The sequence below is a fragment of the Exophiala bonariae genome (genome assembly GCF_035927105.1).
Source record: "Exophiala bonariae strain CCFEE 5792 chromosome Unknown scaffold_25, whole genome shotgun sequence".
Lineage (NCBI taxonomy): Eukaryota > Fungi > Ascomycota > Eurotiomycetes > Chaetothyriales > Herpotrichiellaceae > Exophiala > Exophiala bonariae.
In genome coordinates, this window is record NW_027042500.1 from 205,864 (window position 1) to 225,366 (window position 19,503).

Here is a 19,503-nt window from a genome sequence, read left to right on the forward strand (position 1 = left end):
ACAGATGCTGTTATGGTTCTCCAAGAATTCGCCAATTACTCCAAGGCTGGGTCCAACTTCGGCCAAGGCTGGCGAATGACGACGCCTAGGACCCAAGGTTACAACAAACTCGATAACACTCTTGTCATGAATGCTTTCACGACATTTTGCGATTCTTGGATTTTCTTGACCAGGCGGAATTCTGATGTCCCTTGACACCGCATTACCTATGTGGCACATGAAAGCCAACTACTGCTGGAAGATAAGCAGCCTTGACCAGCATATGGCGGAGCTCACTGGCTGCTCATAAATCTTGGACATCGATCCCTCGTGGGGAAAATACCAGGGTAAAAGTGCTGAGACAAGACTGCCAGAGAGCTGGCCGTCGTCGACATTCGCCATCGTCGGTAGGAAAGCTGAAGGAGTACCCACCACCAAGTTATCGTCTCTAGGATTGCGGCATGGCTATTCCGACCCCTGTTTCCTGGTGGAGATTTGAGTGCAGTTTATCTATGCACTCTTAACGAAGGCATATGAACTGCACCATTCTCTCATGTGACAACACAGGCCAAGAATCCATCTACCAATACACCAGATATGCAGTACTTGAGTAAGCAATCTACAAATACATGCCCTCGTCGCACCCAACTTGCCAAGAATCCCCAGGCGGATCACCCCGCCCTTCAGCCGCTTCATATCCCTCCAGATCTGAATGGCGAGGAAGGTGACGGTTGGGCAGGGCACGTCCGTGCTCCGAACTGTAGGGGTACGCATTTTCTCGCTGAAAGCCATGTGGATGGAGCGAGATGCGATTCGCCAGCCGTCCAGATCACGAATGGCTTTTCAGATCCAGATCCTGCGATAGTCCAGCTGGGTACACGTGCTACACTTCTCGCCGAGCTCATCGTGCCAGAGAAGAATGTCGTACAATTCTGCTGGTTAAGGGGCCTTGACCTCACGATTGTACCTCGCTATTATTGCTTCGCTAGACGTCTCACTGAAAGTCGTATCGATAGCTTGACACCCAGGTCTCGTCCATATAGGCCTCATTTATATTTTGTCGCCCTGCTGTAAGCCCTTGGGGTCCACTACGGCCAGAATCAATCGTGCATTAATGGCCCCGCCTTCCATGGTTGTGAGTCGCCTTGCGTGGATGCAGAATAACCTTTAAGGCATCCATATTGCTGAACCAACTCAGAATCCTGCATACACGGCTCATGAACATATTCAGGCTCAAATCAGATTGTTTGCCCGCACGGACGTCATTATTGATTCTCTTCAAGAACAATAGCCGGATCACGGACCATTTCAACCAGAGGCGGGCAAGTCTGTGCACACCGAACATTATTTTTAAATCACGAACGATTTAATGCAGATTTCGTAACCTGCATGGAAGCACGCTGATCTAGGCCTGCCATCTTTTGGTTGGGAGTCTGTGCAACACTCAAAATAAGCACTCCGACTCCCAGATTCAGCTTGCAGTGACATCCAATGCGACTATCTTGTCCTCAGCAATGACATCGACAAACACACGTGGTGGGCGTTGTTCGGGTTCCCACGAGATGGGTGCCCCAGCTTTGGAAGACTGGGAGAGGTTCTAAATGATGTCTGAACTGATGATAATAACTGGTCTTCCTTGCAGTTGCGTCCAAGCACTGTGATTGTCCTCTGATTCCTACTCCTTTACCACATAAAATTTCTTAAAATGCCTTTGAGTCCTAACCCAAATGATCGAGACAATGGGCTACAAGTCCTGGTTGTAGGTGGCAGTATTGGCGGAATTGCCACAGCCATTGCCCTCAAAGCACAAGGCCATCATGTCAAGGTATGACCAGTGATTGCTAGGCAGCATATATATTCTGACTTCACATGTGAAGATCTATGAGCAAGCCAACTCACACGATATCCGAGGTGGGGGCATTAACGTGTTCCCAAATGCCTTAGGCGCCTTACGAAACCTAGGTGTCGACCTAGATGACATTCGGGCTACCAAAGTGAAAAAGGTAATCGCCGCAGAAAACACTGTACGAAAGTGGCGTTGATTGTGATACAGGTGACTCGATTCCTTGTTAGTGAGGAAGGGGATTCTCTCGTGGACTCAGATACTACGCTTGACAAAGATGCTTGTGTGAGTCCAGCCTTTCGAATGGACAGCTACAATCAGCACTGACACGGTGATGTTACAGGTATGGCATAACACCACGTATCGTGATCTTCTAGAGGCACTGCGAGACAGGCTTCAAGATCCTAAAGCACCGGGACCCCGAGCAGATATATTTACATCCCAACAAATAGTCCGAATCGACCCTAAGAAGGGGATCCTGTTCCTTGCAGATGGTTCCGAAGCTCGTGGTCATGTCATCGTAGGTGCAGATGGAGTACATTCGATGTGCAGAGCTTCGGTTTCCCACGGTAACATGCAACGATTTCGACTCCAAAAGGGAGTCTTCAGAGCAGTAATACCATGTGAAAGACTTCTCTCGGAGCCCAAGGTCTCCAGATTCATTCAAGATTCAGGTCAAGCATTTTGTTACAATCTTGACCACAAGAGCCTCCTGATCTGGCCCGCTTCAGAGAATGAGAATGTCTGTGTGAAGTTTCTCTACGACGATCTCACGGGGTTCAAGAGTCTCTGCAAAGATTGGAGAGAGCCATCGAGCAAAATGAAGCTGCTTCGTCTGGCACAAGGGTTCCCGGAAGAGTGCATCGCGTTGTTGAATGCCATTTCAGGCGATGCGCTACAGGATCAGCCGATATGGGACATGGATCCCTTGAGGCAGTACCACGTCAATCGGCTTGTTTTGATGGGAGATGCAGCGCATCCCATGCCACCTCATTGCGGACAGCGCGTAGCAATGGCGCTGGAGGACGCCGTTGCTCTCGGTGTCCTCCTCGAAAGAAATGTCCCTCAGGACGGAGTCGAGGACCGTTTCAAACTTTATTCTGGTACACGCAGTACACGCTCCTCAGCAGTCCAACAATTTATCCGTGGCTTGAACGAGGCAGACATTTGGCGTGGCACGGGTGCTTTTCACGGTATGCGACCCTCCCCATCATTGATGACCCTGCAAGCAACCATACTAATGCCAAATTCAGGCAGTGCTTTCCGAACATATATTCTCGGCCACGACGAACGCCTCCACATGTCGCGAACCCTCGGCATCTGGAAGATCCAACAGGCATTTCAACAGGACATCCCCAAGCAGGCTGTCGCCCAGCTCAGAGAAACTCCTAGCCCTCAGCAAAAGCCGCAAGACTCTAAGCCCGTCCAGCGACCGGCGCTGCAGCAGATGGGGAGATCTAGGTCATGGCTTTCCAGGTTGAAATCTCCCAAGCCGCCCGCTGCCATCACCAGCTCCTGAGAGAGCTTCGGCCATTATTATTGAGGGCGGGTCGCTTGGCTAGTTGTCATCAAGTGAGAGTAAGTATGTCCAGGCGAGGAGATAAGCTTCGCAATTCACTGCTTGGGGTGACGAAATTGGGAACGTGCAATGATATTGCCATGTTTAACAATAAGATGTCTGTGTTGAGCTACTCGTAGTGAGGAAGCTTGAAATGTTTGACGTTGGTCGCTACGGAAAGCATGAGTTGGGAACGAATCGGTATGGCTCCTCTCTTATCCCCGTATGTATTAGTAGCAAAAAAGCTTGTTCTTAAGATTGTTGTTACGATGGAATTCGTGTATTCCAGCTGAGCCGTAGTCAATGCACCTATTGGCGCCCAGATGTGAATCATGCAGGAGACAAGTCACCGAGAAACGGTTCTCCGATAGTTAAGTCGATAAATCGCCGGCCAAATGTAGCGATTTAAGGGTACAAAAAACGCGATCACGAGATCACGAAACCTGGTTGCCGGCCTAAGAAAGTTCCCGGAAGCAATGACCTGCACCCAGCAGGGTTGTTTGTTTCTGTCGGATTCGTAGTGGCTTGCATAATGGAGTGTCTTTGGTTTATAAATGACTTGCAATATCTGGATGACGACGCGACAGGACCAGAAGGAGTAAATGACGATATTAGTCTTCAGAACCGGATCGAAGTATTTAGGGAAAGACCCATGTTCGACTATGTCAGTGTTCTAGCGAGGGCATCTGAAGATGCCGACCATTGATGGCTTTTGCCAGTCCTGTACACCATCAACAGCACGCTTTTCGCATTCAGAGGAAATCAAAGAAGGGCATTCAACCATCTCGAGCTACTCGACGACTCTGTCCGACAAAGCAACAACACGAGCTTCATCTGTAAGTGCGTTGGGCGGACACCCCATCGCTAGTTCCGGTGATCATGCTTGGTCACTCTGCGCAGAAATCCGAAGGTACCCAAGCCTCATATGGAAGCGATGTGTTCCACATAGAAGATATTCTGGAGCTTGTCGAGCTTGTCATGATGGCCGGCACGGAGACGAGAGATGTCATTCTTCAAGCTACGTGTTCATGGTTGACCGCTGTCGAGTCTGGTGAAAATCTCCGCTGGAGCGGTATCAAACCGGAGTTACTCGAGCAACAGATCGTAGCTTCTTGGATTATAGAGCGACAAACGGCCAAGTAATTGATAATCGACAACCTGATGAACTTCCTGGACCGTATGCTCTCTTAAAGGTCCAAGAAGACCTTTGTAAATAGATAGTGGGGAGCATAAATACCAACGCGCAATTCTACGGAAGATCGATTTTCCGTCGGAGTTGCTACGCGAAGCACTTCTGGATAGCCAGTCGTGTCAATCTCAAGACCCAATGCCGACTCTAAATTGCAGGAAATTGCCTTGAGTAGGCTCTTAATCAAGTATCAACTCCATGGACGCGTTGGCAGTAGCCGAAGCCAACGCCCCCGTGGATGGGGATCGAGAGGATCAATTTGAGAAGCCCGCTGAGGCCAGGTCATCAAATCATGGGGAGAACAAATTCCAGAAAGCGATATCAGCATGGCGAAGTATGCGTTTCCAGTTTAATCCCTCACTTACTTGCCGCTAATATCTACCAGACATCGACCTCTCCTCGCTGATGCCCCAGCTGGACTCAACGGCTACAGAACTCGTTGGTCAACAGAGAGAGGCTCTCCTCGAGCGCAAGGAAGTCGCTCAGAAGACCAAAGATTTTAGGAAGTTGGAGGACTCCGCGAAACTCACAGAGTACAAGGCTTTGTTAAAATGTTGGTCTCTGTCTATACTTTGCGGTGGTGCCACGAGTCATTGACGATAGATCGACAGCATACCAAACATTTATCGACTTAATAACAGGCCACGGCAAGACCTCCTCATCTGCATTTCTCCAACTCTATCAATCCCTGTCGGAGGCCCCTGATCCTTTCCCTCTTCTCGAAGCGTCGGTCGATTCGCTCGTTGCCTCCGAAGACACCGTCCCCAAGCTGACAACCGAAAACGAACAACTCCTGTCCCGAGTGAACAAATTGACGACGGAGTTGGAAGATACGGAGAGACGACTGCAAGACGAAAGCAAGGCTAGACGAGACGCCGAAGCCGGCACCGGTTCACGTGTCCAAGAGATCGAAGCGAAATGGGAGAAAGTGCTAGAAGAGAAGCAGAACAACTGGACCGCGAAGGAAAAGGCCTTGGAGGAGAAGGTGGAGAACCAAGACCGACTTCTAAAAGAATTGAAAGCAAACTACGACGTCTCACAACGGCTACAAGATGGCTCGGTTGCGCTGGCGTCCAACAAGGCCGCAACTGCGGAGCTTGAAATGATGAGCTCAGAACTCGAACGGACGAGTGTGCGGTTGGCCGAGATGGAGGCCCGGAACGAGCAGCTACAGGTTGAACTGGCTCGTACCACATCACAAAACGCGGTCAATCATGATATTGAAGAAGACCCGTCGTTCTTGAGATTGCAGTCCGAGAACTCTTCACTACTGCGGAAGATTGAATCTGTGCGGTTTGAAAGAGAATCGGAGAAGCGAGGACAGGACAACAAAACTCGGCAAGCGGAGAGACAACTGGCTCAATTGTCGAGTGAGAATGAGAGTCTGCGTGCGAAGATCCAGAAATGGTCAGACTATGAGGATGTGAAGCGAGAACTTGAGACACTGCGATCTATTGAATTGTCTACTGGCGATGATGAGGATGGCGAAGTGACCGCAGTTAACGGCTCTGCGGAAACCGGGACTAAGCAATCACTGGAACAACTCCTACTCGCTCGGAACAAGAAACTCAGCAATGAGCTCACTCTGTTGCGTGTGTCGCATCAGGACCTCCAGCAGCAACTCGAAGATCTCCAGGAAGAGATGTCTCGAACCAACGCAGAGCTGGAGAAGTCTCAGAAGTTGTCTTCGACGTTAGAAAACGACTTGTTGCACATTCAAGAAGAAGCGGCCAATGCACTGCCTTCGTCGGGAATGTCAGTTGCCGGGACTCATGTCTCAAGGTACCCCACGGGATCTTTGCGACGTGGCCGAGGCTCACCTACATCATCCATTATTTCGGGATACGAGACACTGCCCCGAAGCAGCACACTGGAGTCCTTGCGTGCTGGAGAGCCGGTCGGAGGCGGTTCTGGTATTCTGCCCATGATCCAGGCGCAACGGGATCGTTTCAAGCAAAAAAACCAACAGCTCGAGGAGGAACTTGCCAAAACCTATACAACCGTGACATCTTTGCGACAGGAGGTTGCGTCTTTGCAGAAGGATAACCTTAACCTGTACGAGAAGACAAGATACGTGTCTGCCTACAGTCGGGGTCCCACCACGACTTCTTCGTCATCATATTCAGGCGGGACCGGGCACACCTCTGTCCTTGGCAATTCCGACGATTCGACGGCCGAGCGATGGAAGTCTCAATATGAAGCCAACATCTCACCGTTTGCGGCGTTCCGCGGCCGAGAAGCCACGAGGGCGTACAAGCGCATGAGTCTACCGGAACGAGTCATCTTCTCACTGACCAGAATTGTGCTGGCGACGAGAATGTCTCGAAATCTGTTCGCGAGCTACTGCCTCGCTCTCCATGTCTTGGTCTTCCTCATGCTCTACTGGATGGGAACGTCGGATGTTGAGCGCAACGTAACTCACCTGGGAGAGGCCGCTGCAGCCGTGGTGGTAGCAGGGGGTGGTGGTTCATCAGGCCTTCAATCACCCAACGCGCATGGTCCTGACTGGCATCAAGAAGATTTCGGATAGTATTCGATATCTACGAGTAGTTAGATAGCTAACTGGGTTGGCGATAGCGTTTGTGGATTTGAGTGATGGCGGAGTGAGGTATAGCTGTATTAACACTATCCGGCAGGATTTCTACTATACTTGCCTTTTTGTTTCATGTTGAGGTTAAGTGTCTTTGATTCCACGAGATAGATAGTCGGGTTCCCACATTTCAAGAGTCAACTGGTCCAGATGATGAGGCGTCCGGGCATCTCGTTCACGTGGCCCTGGTCTCGACCATTGAATTTGAGAATAAGAGTGTACGATAGAAACTAGAATACCTCCGTAACCTCTGTCTTCCTTATCCGATATGCATGCCCTGTCGCACCATGAGGGTAGTCTGAGTCAGGAGTATAGGCAACGAGTTCCTCGCCTGGCAGGGCATAGCGTTGAGAAAACTTATGCAGTACGGGGAAAATCAACTTGGGGCAGTCCCGGGATCCTGAACTCCTGCATACGGATAGTTGTCGAGAAGCGAGGGTGGAAGGTGAGTGATTGTGGAATTTTGGACATACAAAGGATGGCAGAGTCGGCTCTCCAGACGATCGACTCCTGGTTCTACACGCATATGGCGGCTTGTTTCAGAGTTGGATCAACAGGGGACTGGCTTTTGGCTGAGGCCGGGGGCATTGGTTCACTACGAGTACGGATAGCATCTAGATTCAAGCCATGTATACGAACAAGTGTTTGGTGCTCGACATCCTCATGTACAGCACAGGAGGTGTGTGCAAGCGAAGACTGATAGACACCAATTAGTCGGATGTCATCAACGCATGCATTGCAGACTCGTGCTGGATGGACGTCGAGAATACCTTGTAGAGGCCTCTTCGAATGGGCGTATGGCTTGTTTCTTTGCTTTGCAGGCTGAAGTCCTATGCCTAAAGTACCCTCGGTTAGGGCAGCATGTTGGGCGCTTGTCTGAGATTTTAGGCGTGGCCGGAGGTGGTTAAGTTAGGCACCCTGGGGGGCCCTTACGAGTAAGGCATCGGGTCTCGGCTTGGTGTCAAGTATTGCCGCGCGGTCTCGACAATCATCATATCTCCCCTAATCAGCCAGGTGAAGAAGTCATTGCCCAAGTCAGCTGGTTCCGAAGCGGATCACAGGATCTTGTTGTTGTTCTTCGGTCCAAGGACTCTACTCGGCCATCATCTCAAATCTAGCTTCGTCATCAATTGTAATAATATGCGCCGCGTATAATCACTGATTACCACTTACATCCCTAGGTGCCAGGACCGAAAACGGATTCACAACACAGTCAGAAACAATGCCCCCATTGCTGCCTACCATGGATTCGGGAGGAGGGTTGCTGACAGGATTGCCAGAAACGTCTGCGACACGCGCGAGGATTCCCCTCTTCGCTCGTCAAGCGATCATCAGGCATCCCACATGCAAATCCTGCGACGGGGATTTGGGACAAGGGCATTGCCCGGACTTTGGTCGAAAGTTAGAACGCGAACGAATTCCCCCAAGCTTGCAAGTCCGCTCCGACTTGAACGAGACTTGGTACGGACTTGGGAAAATTGTCAAGTCTACCATCATCACTGATGATAACATCCCATTATAACCACTTGGCAGTTCCCACAAGGCTCGGCGCATGCTTTTTCTGGCCTTTGGGCTTTTGACAACAGTGTTACTGTTTAAAGCTCTTGACTAAGCGCTGCGATGGGACCAAAGACCTTCTTGCTCCCCGCAAAAATCGTACAGAAGGCCATTGAAGGCAAGGTCACCGGTCGACGTGGGTCTGCTGGATCTGCGGTTAAAATACTCATGAAACGAACACCCAGAGTCAAATGCTAGTGTGGAAGACCAACCAGCAAGTTCAAAGCTCTGTCTGCACGTCATGCATTAGTCGATAATGCTAGAGAGATTTCCTCCTCTGTGGATGGACAATGGGCGGCAGGAGGGCGGCAATGAAACAGCCAGCGAGAATCCGAAGGAGTCTGAGGGACGCCGATAGGAAGCCGGTCTGTACCTAAGCAGCCACCCGAGGGATCCCTGTTGTTCTCTGTTGGCCAAGATTCCAGGCGTTCTTCTAGGTGAGATCAGGTTAGTACCAAAGGTCTGCGCGCCAATGTCCTTCTATTCTTACCACGAATGCTGGTCGTCGTCGGTCAGCATTGGATGAATTTCCCTTGCCGCCTCGTGCCACCCTCCCTGCCACCTGCAAGCCTCCACTGGATCTAAGGTGGCCAATAAATCAAATCCTCTGATCCTGGCAGGCCCTAAGATAGAAACACAGCCATCCTGGTATACACATCCACCAGGATCCAAATTGCCCTATCCGCGTCCGCCATATCAGTCAAGCCGACAATTTGGACAATTTTACATATATGTCGGCGGTTGGTCTCTCAAACGGTCAACTCCAGAACACTCATTGACCCAGTATTCATATTACCCTCACTTTTCCTTTCCACTGCGCCTTTCACTTGACAGTTTGCATAATATCTGTACATTCTCTTTACAGCGTCGAATAACAATAACAAAAAAAGCATCTGCTCTGCCGGCCAGAACTCTTTCCTTCTTGACAGCAGTAATCGCCATCGACAGTGTTGCAGAGCATCAGCCTCGTCATCCGTTTTAATCCATCAAAATGAAGTACTTTACCGTATTCGCCGCTCTGGCAGCATCAGTTATGGCTCTTCCAGCACCACCTTCGCATGGCAGCACTGAATGGACACCGGCAATGGCTGGCTACTTCGACGTTGTCTACAAACACATTCAAGAAGCTCGACAAAATGGTGGTCGACCGCCTACTTGCGACCTGTCTAAAGCCGCCCTACCAGTGGCACCGACACCCCTCCCGATACTAGACAGCTATGTCCTTGAACATGTTGCCATCGGCCGAGGCACACAGGTATGCTGATCTCCCCACTATGTCTTACTCTGCCATCTACTAACAAGCCTCCTCCTAGAACTACACATGCGCAAACGCAACCGCAACACCCACGGCCGCTGGAGCCGTAGCACGATTCTACAACGCCTCATGCCTCGCTGCCGACTTCCCGGATCTCCTTGGTCTGGCAACCAACATCGCCTATGAACGACCACTACCCGAAGATCCCCTAGCACCACTCGGACCCACCAACATGGAACTATCAACCCATCATTTCTTCTCCAACGGCACAACACCAGTCTTCGCATTCGACGCACCCGACTCGCCAAAGCTCGGCCGTGTCTTCGCTCAAAAAGCCAATGATTCTATCGCGCCTGCCACTGCCGTCAAGAACGAGAACGGCGTCATTCCTTGGCTGTACTTGACCTCGCGGTCGACCACCGAGGGTGACATCAAGGCTGTCTATCGTGTCGACACTGCCGGTGGATCTCCCCCGGCGACCTGCAAAGATCAGCCCGCATCCTTCAACGTCGACTATGCTGCCGTTTACTGGTTCTACAAGTAAATGACCAGGATACACGTGGAACGAGGTGTTTGCAACGTTTAGATGTTGGTTAGCTAATTCGAATGTGGCATGATGGTGGGTTTTGGTTTCTTTTCGGTGGTTTTCCCTGGCGTTGCTTGGTCCCAGTGCCTTGCCCGGAGTCCAGATTTGGTGTTGGGGCTGTTCTTTGTTCGGCGAACGGAAGAGTATGTCTTCTGGTTCTGCATTGGCCTTTGGAGGCGTTTATACTTTACATTCTACGTCATATTTTTATTACTACATTCAGAAACCTATTGGAGAGTGTTGAACGAGGAGTCAAGAGATGAAACGGCCGGGTCCCTCTCGGGAGAAAAAGAGAAGAAAATCCCCCAGGCCAGAAGAGCAGACACGAGAAGAGAAGAGAAAAATCACGTCGCTAAATCCTCTTCCCCACCAGAAGAAGTACATAGAACTCAAGTCTTAAAGACAACCCATTTTCCAAAACAGCCTTCCATCTTCCCAATCGATGTATTCGCATTTGTGCTCCTTTGACCAATTAATAAGCCGTGTTCCCACCACGCGAAGAAATGCAGCAAGCCGGGGAAGTCACCGTCACACTGCTTCGAGATATTGATTCTTAACGTAGCACATACCACCACCTACGGATACTTCGTACTCCGTGGTGTACGAGGTAGCACTTGGCACTTGACTATTGCAGGTGGCAGGATAGCCTGCCCTCAGTACGAGGTACTGCATCTGTACTCTATCTACCGTGCCACTCGAGATTTTTTGGTTTCTGTCGGCACCAGAAAGAACCCTACAACCCAGAGGCCCACGCCACACTGCCGGACAAACTTGAACAGTGAGTGGACCTAAGTTAGTGTTTTGGGGCTGTTCTGACCGTGGCTGCAAAACTCCGGTGCTAACTTGGAGGGGCGAGTACGAGGTACTCCTCTGCTGGTTATGGAGCACGGAGTGGCAGAGGGATCTTACACTCCATCTCGGCCTCGTTCGAAGCCAGCACCTCCCCTCCACTGCAGGTGATGTGGACCACTATAAAATCACGAAGATATTTGTAGAATCCAAATGGAATTCATGATACATTCTACATGCCCGATTCCCGATTCCTGAAGGTTGTCTAGGTTCGTCTATGGGTTATTTGACGAGTCGTTTTGATCAGGGTGATGGGTAAACAAGTACATTCCCCGTCGAATGTTTCCACAGGCTCGTTGACTACCTGTATACATGGCAGTCTTGGTAGTAATATCGTGTAGAGCTTCGTGAGACCAAGCAATATAGGGGAGTCTATGTCGAAGTAGCTACTAGTAGTCGTATCTTATGTGCCGTTGTTACCTTCCTAGGTAATGACTCTCTCTGCGGCCCGGACCACGTGCGACGACACCAACAGACAGCACAACGCAGTCTTCAAGTTGCCTGCCTTCAATGTCTAAACTATACTACGAGATGAGGAGGGGCAGGCATACGTCATTGCATAAACAAGAACCGTGACTCCTTCTTGCCTTGTGCCGTCCGTTGACACTGAGTCCCTGGCCAATCAAGGCGCGTATTGCCGTTTCTGGCCAAGTGGGACCAGGCAACCTGAAGGGAACCTAAATACTTCGTCGCTCCGGTCATGTGTTTGGCAAAAGTCGTTGAACGGCCTGAGGCTTGAGGACTGAAAGTCTTCTTCTCCAGTGCTTCCTCGTAGTGTCTTTCCTTGCAGTGCATTAAAGCCTTCTTGCTCGATCGGACTGATCTAGCCATCGCACAAGTCCCTTGCCAATGTACTGTCGACCTTGATAGATCGCGTAGACTGGGCTATACTAGGAGTCTGTGATCGAAAGTGGTTTGTTCTCCGCTTGGCCATAAATTCTAATCGAAGTGCTGATTGATAGCGTCTTCTACGAGGCAACAAGTCCGATGACCAGCGAGCTGTATCCACTTCTTAACTTGATTTGGCCATCGACCAGGGAAGCGCGAATAATATCAAGGCCCTCTTTTTTCCAACTCCTGTACGCGTATCCTAGTCTGCTGAAAGGCAAACTTGAGAATTTTCAATGGCTCCAAACCCACACAACCCACTGCCAGCATATCGTATATTCTGCACTGTATGGCTTGATATTTCAGCCTTGTCAGAGCGCCATTGCAATTGGCCTTTTGCTACCATAACTCATTGAACGCACACCACCAAATGCAAGCAATTTCAATATCGTAAAGTATCAGGGCATGGTAGGATCTTCGCTGTAGACGGTCATGAGAAAAATTGGCGACTGAAATGGTTCCCCGGCTGCTCTGGCCAGCCTTGCATGCTCGCCTTCAAAAACTCTCGAACAGGTTTGAGATGGACATATTGACGCAAGAACTCGAGCCTCTCTCTCAATGGGATTGACTTTCAAGGCATCGAGCCACTCATACCACCCTCCGTGCACTGAGTTCTTGACCGGAGTCCGTAGTTGAGTCGCTCCTTGTGCCTTGCCATCGTCTCTGAGACCCGCTGGCGGAAAGTATCTGTAGCAATTGTCCGTGAGCTGCTCGTAGTTTGTAGTTTCCACAATGCCCTCGTAGAACTCCAGTCTCGTCGACATCGCTCTTCTGACCTCCCAGACTTGATCATCTTTTAGTCCAGGACTCTCTTTCTCTTTCTCCTTCTACCTTCTTCATAAACACCAGACATTATACCCCCTTTTGACAACGACATATCTCATAACAACATCACCCTCGTCTCAAATTCGACACAAGTACACTCTTTACACACCATCTCCTCAATCAGACAGCCATAGTGAGCATAATGACTCCAATCATATACTTCGAGCTTCGTGCTGACGACCTCCTCAAATCATCCAGCGTCCGACAAATACCTCTTACACACCATATCAACCATGAAGATGGCAGGACACACCATCTCTCAACGAAGCTCATGGGCGTCGTTGAATACGTAAGTTGCAAGCACTGTATTCAACGGAGCTCATTGACAGACAGGTGAATAGCTCAGACAGCGAAAACTCAGGGTCAGACAACGACCTTGAATACAAGAAGTGCTACGGCACTTCGAAAAGAGCCAGCCGCAACGTTCAAAGCTGGCTGGAACGAGAGGCCCTTTGGGCACCAAAGACCTCAAAGGTCTCAGATCTAGAGGGAATCGCCAAAACCCTCGTTAAAACCAATGTCCAGATGCCCGACAACATCCTGGACGACTTAAAGAAGACCATTGAGTGCCGAAAGGAGCTCAATGACATCCACAAATCTCGGGGCAACGGCGACCAAAGCCACATCTTCGCCCTCAACGCATATCGGAAGGTCTTCAAGGCCTTTTGCCCTATCTCACCACCACCTTCTCCTCCCCAGATGCCCGCTGTGGTATCTGGCAATCAATCATACGCACTTCGGCTCCTCGACAGCAAGCCGAAATACACCAAGAAAGACCCCATGTGGGAGTAAAGCTGTTACATATCAGAAGGCCTCTCAGCCGTAACAGCCACCCACATCGTGGAGGAAACACCCTTGATATCAGCCACGCAGTACCAACATTTTACATCACTGTCATTGGCCACCGTCGTCAACACCACTGCCAATATACTCTACAACACCAGACCACATTGACACTAAATATCAACAACACTCTCCTCAACATCATCTCTTAACACCACACTGGTGTCAACGACACCCTCCACAGCAGCACCTCGCACACTCACATCAAAAGCAACATTCTTTACACCATCAAACAGACGACAAACCACTTGGACACAACTCACCATCCAAGTGGTCGTGGACCAGGCATAGGATCGACCTGGAAGGGCAAATTGTCCTTGGGAGAGCGGTTGGGCTCCCTAAGACCTGCATCGAGACCCTGGCTTCACGTGCCGCAGGTTGTAAGTACTCCGTTTCGGGACGAAACTGAATGAGTCTCTCTTGTACATAGTATTAGTCTAGCTCTCATATAGTAATGTGATACCATGAACAAGCAATACTCATAGCCCCTCTTCTCGTCTTCAGCGAAAACATATCATATTGCATTGTGCTAGTCTTGGCCTTACTGTCTGCTGATACCGTGTAGCTGTTCATCCTCAGGGCACTAGGACCGCCATGGTTCAAGAGATAGATGCTGGCATGAGCTGGAAGCCTTGACTCACGCATCTCGTAAGGTCTGGTCCCTCTGCTGCACTCTTCACAAATCGGCTGCTCTTATATGAGCTGTCAACAGCGGAAATTGCGTGTTCAAGTGGATATCTGGTGCTCATCAATCCCACCAAAGAGTCACTGCGTCGGTAGCCTCCCACCACCCGGGGCAAATAGCAACTTACGGCGCGGCGTTTCACCAGGCATCCTAGAGATCGAGACGTGTGTTCTCTCTCAAAAGCTGTTTGCCTTATAAAACATCTCTCCAAAATGGCCATCAGCGAGGCTTCAGCCAGAAGCTGCATTTTTAAGACGTGGCATCGGATGTGTGGCGGAGCGTGGTCTTGCGTTTTGGCGAAAGGAGGACATGCCGCATTATTGCGCTTTGTCAACTTGGACTAAGGAAATACTCGATGACCACAGAGCAAGAGGTGAACTATCTCTTTCACCAGTAAAATGATTGCGATGAGCCCAGATTGCCGATTACGAGTACGGGAGGATACGGGATGTGTTCAAGAAATATGGGGGCTGGGAATTGGCGCTCGCGACATTGCGGAGATATTCACTCAGTTGTTTCAGCCTCACATTAGCAAATTCTACTTCGTATTCCCCCACGCCTTATCGGTTTTGGATCATATTTGATGTTCCGTTTTCGACCGAGTTACGCAGAGATTGATCACGGGATGCATCAGATTGAAGTGTAGCCAGACTTCACCGCTAATGTGATGGCGAAGGCTAGCCTCGATTGTTTGCGAGAGGCTCAGCTTCTCCATGAACGCTTACCGGCGACGACGACGGATGACTTCTACTCGAATAGGTATGCGTATGCCAATTCAGCTGTTCATTCGATCTGTGCAGCTATACTCCCATGAAGCCTCTTATCCAGAAGCAATTAGGGGTCTGGACGTGCCCACGATCCCAAAACTGTAAATTTGATGAACCAAGGCTTTGCTTCCCACCGCATTCCACGGCCTACTATCAGTCCTGACCGATATCCTTGCATCCTCCAGAACCTTTCATAGTTTTTACCTAACCTTGTTGACCATCCACATGACAAAGCAAACTCCCCGGTCCTGCACACGGCGTATCTCAAGATATGCTGGTAGAAGGATGAGGGAGTCAGTGGCGTTCTCAAAGCGACGGAGAAGTCAAGACCATTGGAGGGATAACCACAGAATCGGAAAAAAGCAATGATAACCGTGTCGCTTAGACAGATCTAGAATCTCAGATCCCGTGGCTTCTGTCTTCTCAGAAGTGTTCTCAAGAGCCTCAGTCTGCAGCCAAGTCGACGAGCGACCCATGTTGATGCTTTTACCAATAAAAAGGTGTACAGCTCTGATGATGGCGGCTGTTATCCTGCTGAAGAGCTTATCTCAAGTGCCAAATGATGAGCCTGGCCATTTGAATGTGCGTCTTCTTATCTGATGCATGTGCTGGAGACCCTGACTTCTAGGTTGACACCATGTTGACCCCGGAATCGTGCTCAGCTCCGCAATTGCCAACCCGGCAGAGAAATTATTCTCCTCCCCAGACATCTCAACCCATGCAGGAGACGCATAACAGTATGCAAAGATTCAACATCCAGATGCGCTCACCGTTAGGCTAGTAGTAGGGTCCACAGAAAGATCGTCACACCCATTTCCACGGAGATGAAGATGTCGGCCTGGAAAAATGTGGGAGAGGATAAGTGTTGAGGATGACAACTTACAACTCTGAACATGGTTATTTGTGGAGCCTCACAGCTCAAAAAGCAAATGGCAAAAGGCTTACAAGGATGATTGGCATTGATAAGACTCTGTACCACACAGCTTGAGATATTGGCGGGAAGCATGATTTTGTTTAGTCACCAGGATGAAAGTGTGTTGGAGGCGATATCCGATATCAACTGACACGCGGGCCAATTGAAACGTAATGTCGTACTGATAAGAACTTCCCTCCGACCTTCCCCTTCCACGCTTTCTTGGCTGCTCGTGCCTCTCCTTTCCTTTTTGTGCGACTTTCTCATACGGCTTGTTCAGCCTCTCGTCGACCATCGCGAACCCGCGTCCGGGAGATCTGCTCTTCATCTCCACCAGCCCGTCCATTCCCCGTTAGGTTATTGGAAGGTGACTTGCTTATCTGGTGATCTCCAGCTAAGTACCTTAGTGCCAGAACCTTCCGAGGTGCAAGCTGTTCATTCGTGGGTAAGAAACGAGCATTTCAAACAAAAAATGGTTGAACCATGTCCGAACACAGACAACTCCACGATAATCTTTGTGTTGAACATTGCTGTCATGGAGCAAAAGTGTCCCATATCATGGCGTGCTCGATATCGGAGTCCTCCATGGTCTCTCCACCCTTCCTGTGGAGGGCTCTTTTCTTTTGTGCTAGGGCTGATATTCCCGGTGATTCGAACATCATCTTATATTCGGCATAAACCCCCACAACTATCTATGGGATTCCTTGTTCGAACAGACAACTGATTGACAGCTGTTGGGGTCTTTGAGACACACCTTGTAACCCATCATGTCGGACACAGCAGGAGCTGCCTATGTGCCTCTTTCCCAGGCTTTTGGCTATGGAATCATCCTCGGGTTGGGCTTTGCCTTTGCCTTGGGTATGATATTCACTACATGGGCTTTGAAGCGTTACCATGGAGAGGTCAGTGCCTGCTAATTTGGTGAAGGGCCATCATGTTGACATGAAATACCAGGTGCAAACCTCGGAAGCCTTTTCAACGGCTGGCAGAACTGTAAAGTCGGGTCTTGTCGCTGCCGCAGTCGTGAGCAGTTGGACTTGGGCTGCAACCCTTCTGCAATCATCCGGTGTCGCCTACTCTTATGGTGTCAGCGGCCCATTCTGGTACGCATCAGGCGCTACCGTCCAGATTCTCCTTTTCGCGACCTTGGCTATTGAGTGAGTTCACACAAGAATTGAATCATCGGTATCAGCGTTCTCCGGAGCAGACTCTGACAACCTACACAGACTCAAACGTAGAGCGCCAAATGCGCATACTTTCCTCGAAGTGATCAAAGCGCGCTATGGTGTTGTTACGCACATCGTCTTCATGGTCTTTGGTCTCATGACAAACATTCTTGTCACCGCCATGCTTTTGACTGGTGGAAGTGCGGTCGCTAGTTCGCTTACCGGTGTCCCCACTGCCGCTGCGTGTTTCTTATTGCCAGTTGGCGTCGTCCTCTACACCATGTTTGGAGGGTATGTTATCGATAGATTTTCCTGCCCGCACAACTAGATCACTGACTATGGAAACAGAATCAAGGCTACATTTCTGACTGACTATGTGCACACGGTCATCATTCTGGTGATTATCTTCATTTTCGCCTTTAGTGCCTATGCCACGAATGAGGTGGTAGGTTCACCTGGTAAAGTCTGGGATTTACTGGTGGAAGCATCTGCGCGACACCCCGTAAAGGGCAACGCGGAGGGTAGTTACTTGACTATGCAAAGCAGAGAAGGTGCCATCTTCTTTGTTATCAACATTGTCGGTAACTTCGGGACAGTTTTCCTCGACAATGGTGCGGAATGAGCCCTACATATTTACTACATACTTGCTAACCACTAGTAGGATACTATAACAAGGCTATCGCCGCGTCACCAGTCGATGCGCTTCCTGGTTACGTGATGGGTGGATTGTCCTGGTTCGCCATTCCATGGCTTTGTGCAACAACCATGGGCCTCGCAGCGCTAGCCTTGGAGAACAACCCAGTCTTTCCCACATTCCCAAATCGGATTCCACATGCCGACGTCAGTGCTGGATTGGTCCTGCCATATGCCGCAGTTGCTCTCCTGGGGAAAGGTGGTGCTTCTGCAACATTACTTCTCATCTTCATGGCTGTAACTTCTGCTTCCTCTGCTGAGCTTATTGCTGTCTCCTCGATCTGGACCTACGATATCTACCAGACTTATATCAATCCTAAGGCGTCTGGGAAATTCTTGATTAGAATGTCGCACGTATCCTGCGTTGTCTACTCTATCATCCTCGCAGCATTCAGCACTGGCTTGTTCTATGCTGGTGTCGGCATGGTACGTGGATCCATCTCTGGAATGTCTCGAGCTATAATTCGCTAATCTTGCTTTTAGGGATACCTCTATTTGTTGATGGGCTGCATCATTTCGAGCGCGGTTCTCCCAGCAACACTAGCGTTGATGTGGAAAGACCAGAACTGGCAAGCTGCAGCTGGTGCACCCGTTCTGGGATTCATCTGTGCTATCATTGCGTGGCTGGTAACAGCGAAGAAAGAGTGCGGCGTTCTTAATGTCGACTGCACTGGATCCAACAATCCCATGCTGGCAGGCAATGTTACAGCCTTGCTTAGTCCACTGATCTTCATTCCCATATTGACCTATGCATTTGGCAAACAAAACTATGACTGGCAATCAATGAGAGATATTCGCAAGGTCGACGATTCGGAGATCATTCGAAGAGCAAGCGTCGATGCTGAGCTGGTGCAAGCCCAAATCACTCAGTCACAAGAAGATGAGGCTGCTGAGCAAGCCAAGCTGAAGAAGGCTGCAATTATTGCAAGAAGCATCACAGTTTTTATGACCATTGCTCTGCTCGTCCTCTGGCCAATGCCTTTGTATGGAACTGGCTACATCTTCAGCAAGAAATTCTTTACAGGTGAGTTCTTGCATTTGTCTCGATCTATGGGTATGTGTCTAACTTGTCCTACTTTAGGGTGGGTTGTCGTGGGAATTCTGTGGCTATTCTTCAGCACATTCTGTGTTGGAATCTTTCCACTCTGGCAAGGTCGCAAGACAATGGTTCACACCGTCAAATCAATGTTCCTGGATATTACTGGCAAGAAGAAACCTGCCTTACACGGTCGTGTCACCGAGATCGAGGAAGAAAGCGGCCAACAGACTCCAGAGGAAAAGGTCGCTATCAAGTCCTGATATTTTGATGATACCCTG

General features: G+C 49.8%; 5 protein-coding genes across 5 annotated transcripts; all 5 read left to right on the plus strand.

Moving 5' to 3' along the window:
• Positions 1-1,684: 1,684 nt before the first annotated feature.
• On the plus strand, positions 1,685-3,341 carry LTR84_006581 (uncharacterized protein; the record flags this gene model as incomplete). Its single annotated transcript, XM_064850141.1, has 5 exons — positions 1,685-1,804; positions 1,857-1,982; positions 2,033-2,107; positions 2,166-3,015; positions 3,076-3,341. 5 exons carry the CDS (start codon positions 1,685-1,687, stop codon positions 3,339-3,341), a joined length of 1,437 nt encoding a protein of 478 aa, XP_064703028.1.
• A 1,426-nt stretch (positions 3,342-4,767) lies between these two features.
• Positions 4,768-7,099, plus strand: LTR84_006582 (uncharacterized protein; the record flags this gene model as incomplete). The annotated part of the gene is made up of 3 exons (XM_064850142.1): positions 4,768-4,903; positions 4,955-5,122; positions 5,181-7,099. 3 exons carry the CDS (start codon positions 4,768-4,770, stop codon positions 7,097-7,099), a joined length of 2,223 nt encoding a protein of 740 aa, XP_064703029.1.
• A 2,608-nt stretch (positions 7,100-9,707) lies between these two features.
• On the plus strand, positions 9,708-10,515 carry LTR84_006583 (uncharacterized protein; the record flags this gene model as incomplete). The annotated part of the gene is made up of 2 exons (XM_064850143.1): positions 9,708-9,971; positions 10,030-10,515. 2 exons carry the CDS (start codon positions 9,708-9,710, stop codon positions 10,513-10,515), a joined length of 750 nt encoding a protein of 249 aa, XP_064703030.1.
• Positions 10,516-13,352: 2,837 nt separating this feature from the next.
• On the plus strand, positions 13,353-13,911 carry LTR84_006584 (uncharacterized protein; the record flags this gene model as incomplete). Its single annotated transcript, XM_064850144.1, has 2 exons — positions 13,353-13,408; positions 13,461-13,911. 2 exons carry the CDS (start codon positions 13,353-13,355, stop codon positions 13,909-13,911), a joined length of 507 nt encoding a protein of 168 aa, XP_064703031.1.
• Positions 13,912-17,094: 3,183 nt separating this feature from the next.
• On the plus strand, positions 17,095-19,485 carry LTR84_006585 (uncharacterized protein; the record flags this gene model as incomplete). The annotated part of the gene is made up of 7 exons (XM_064850145.1): positions 17,095-17,229; positions 17,282-17,484; positions 17,554-17,784; positions 17,842-18,104; positions 18,155-18,612; positions 18,670-19,210; positions 19,268-19,485. The coding sequence occupies 7 exons, from the start codon at positions 17,095-17,097 to the stop codon at positions 19,483-19,485; spliced, it is 2,049 nt and encodes a 682-aa protein (XP_064703032.1).
• Between the last annotated feature and the right edge of the window lie 18 nt (positions 19,486-19,503).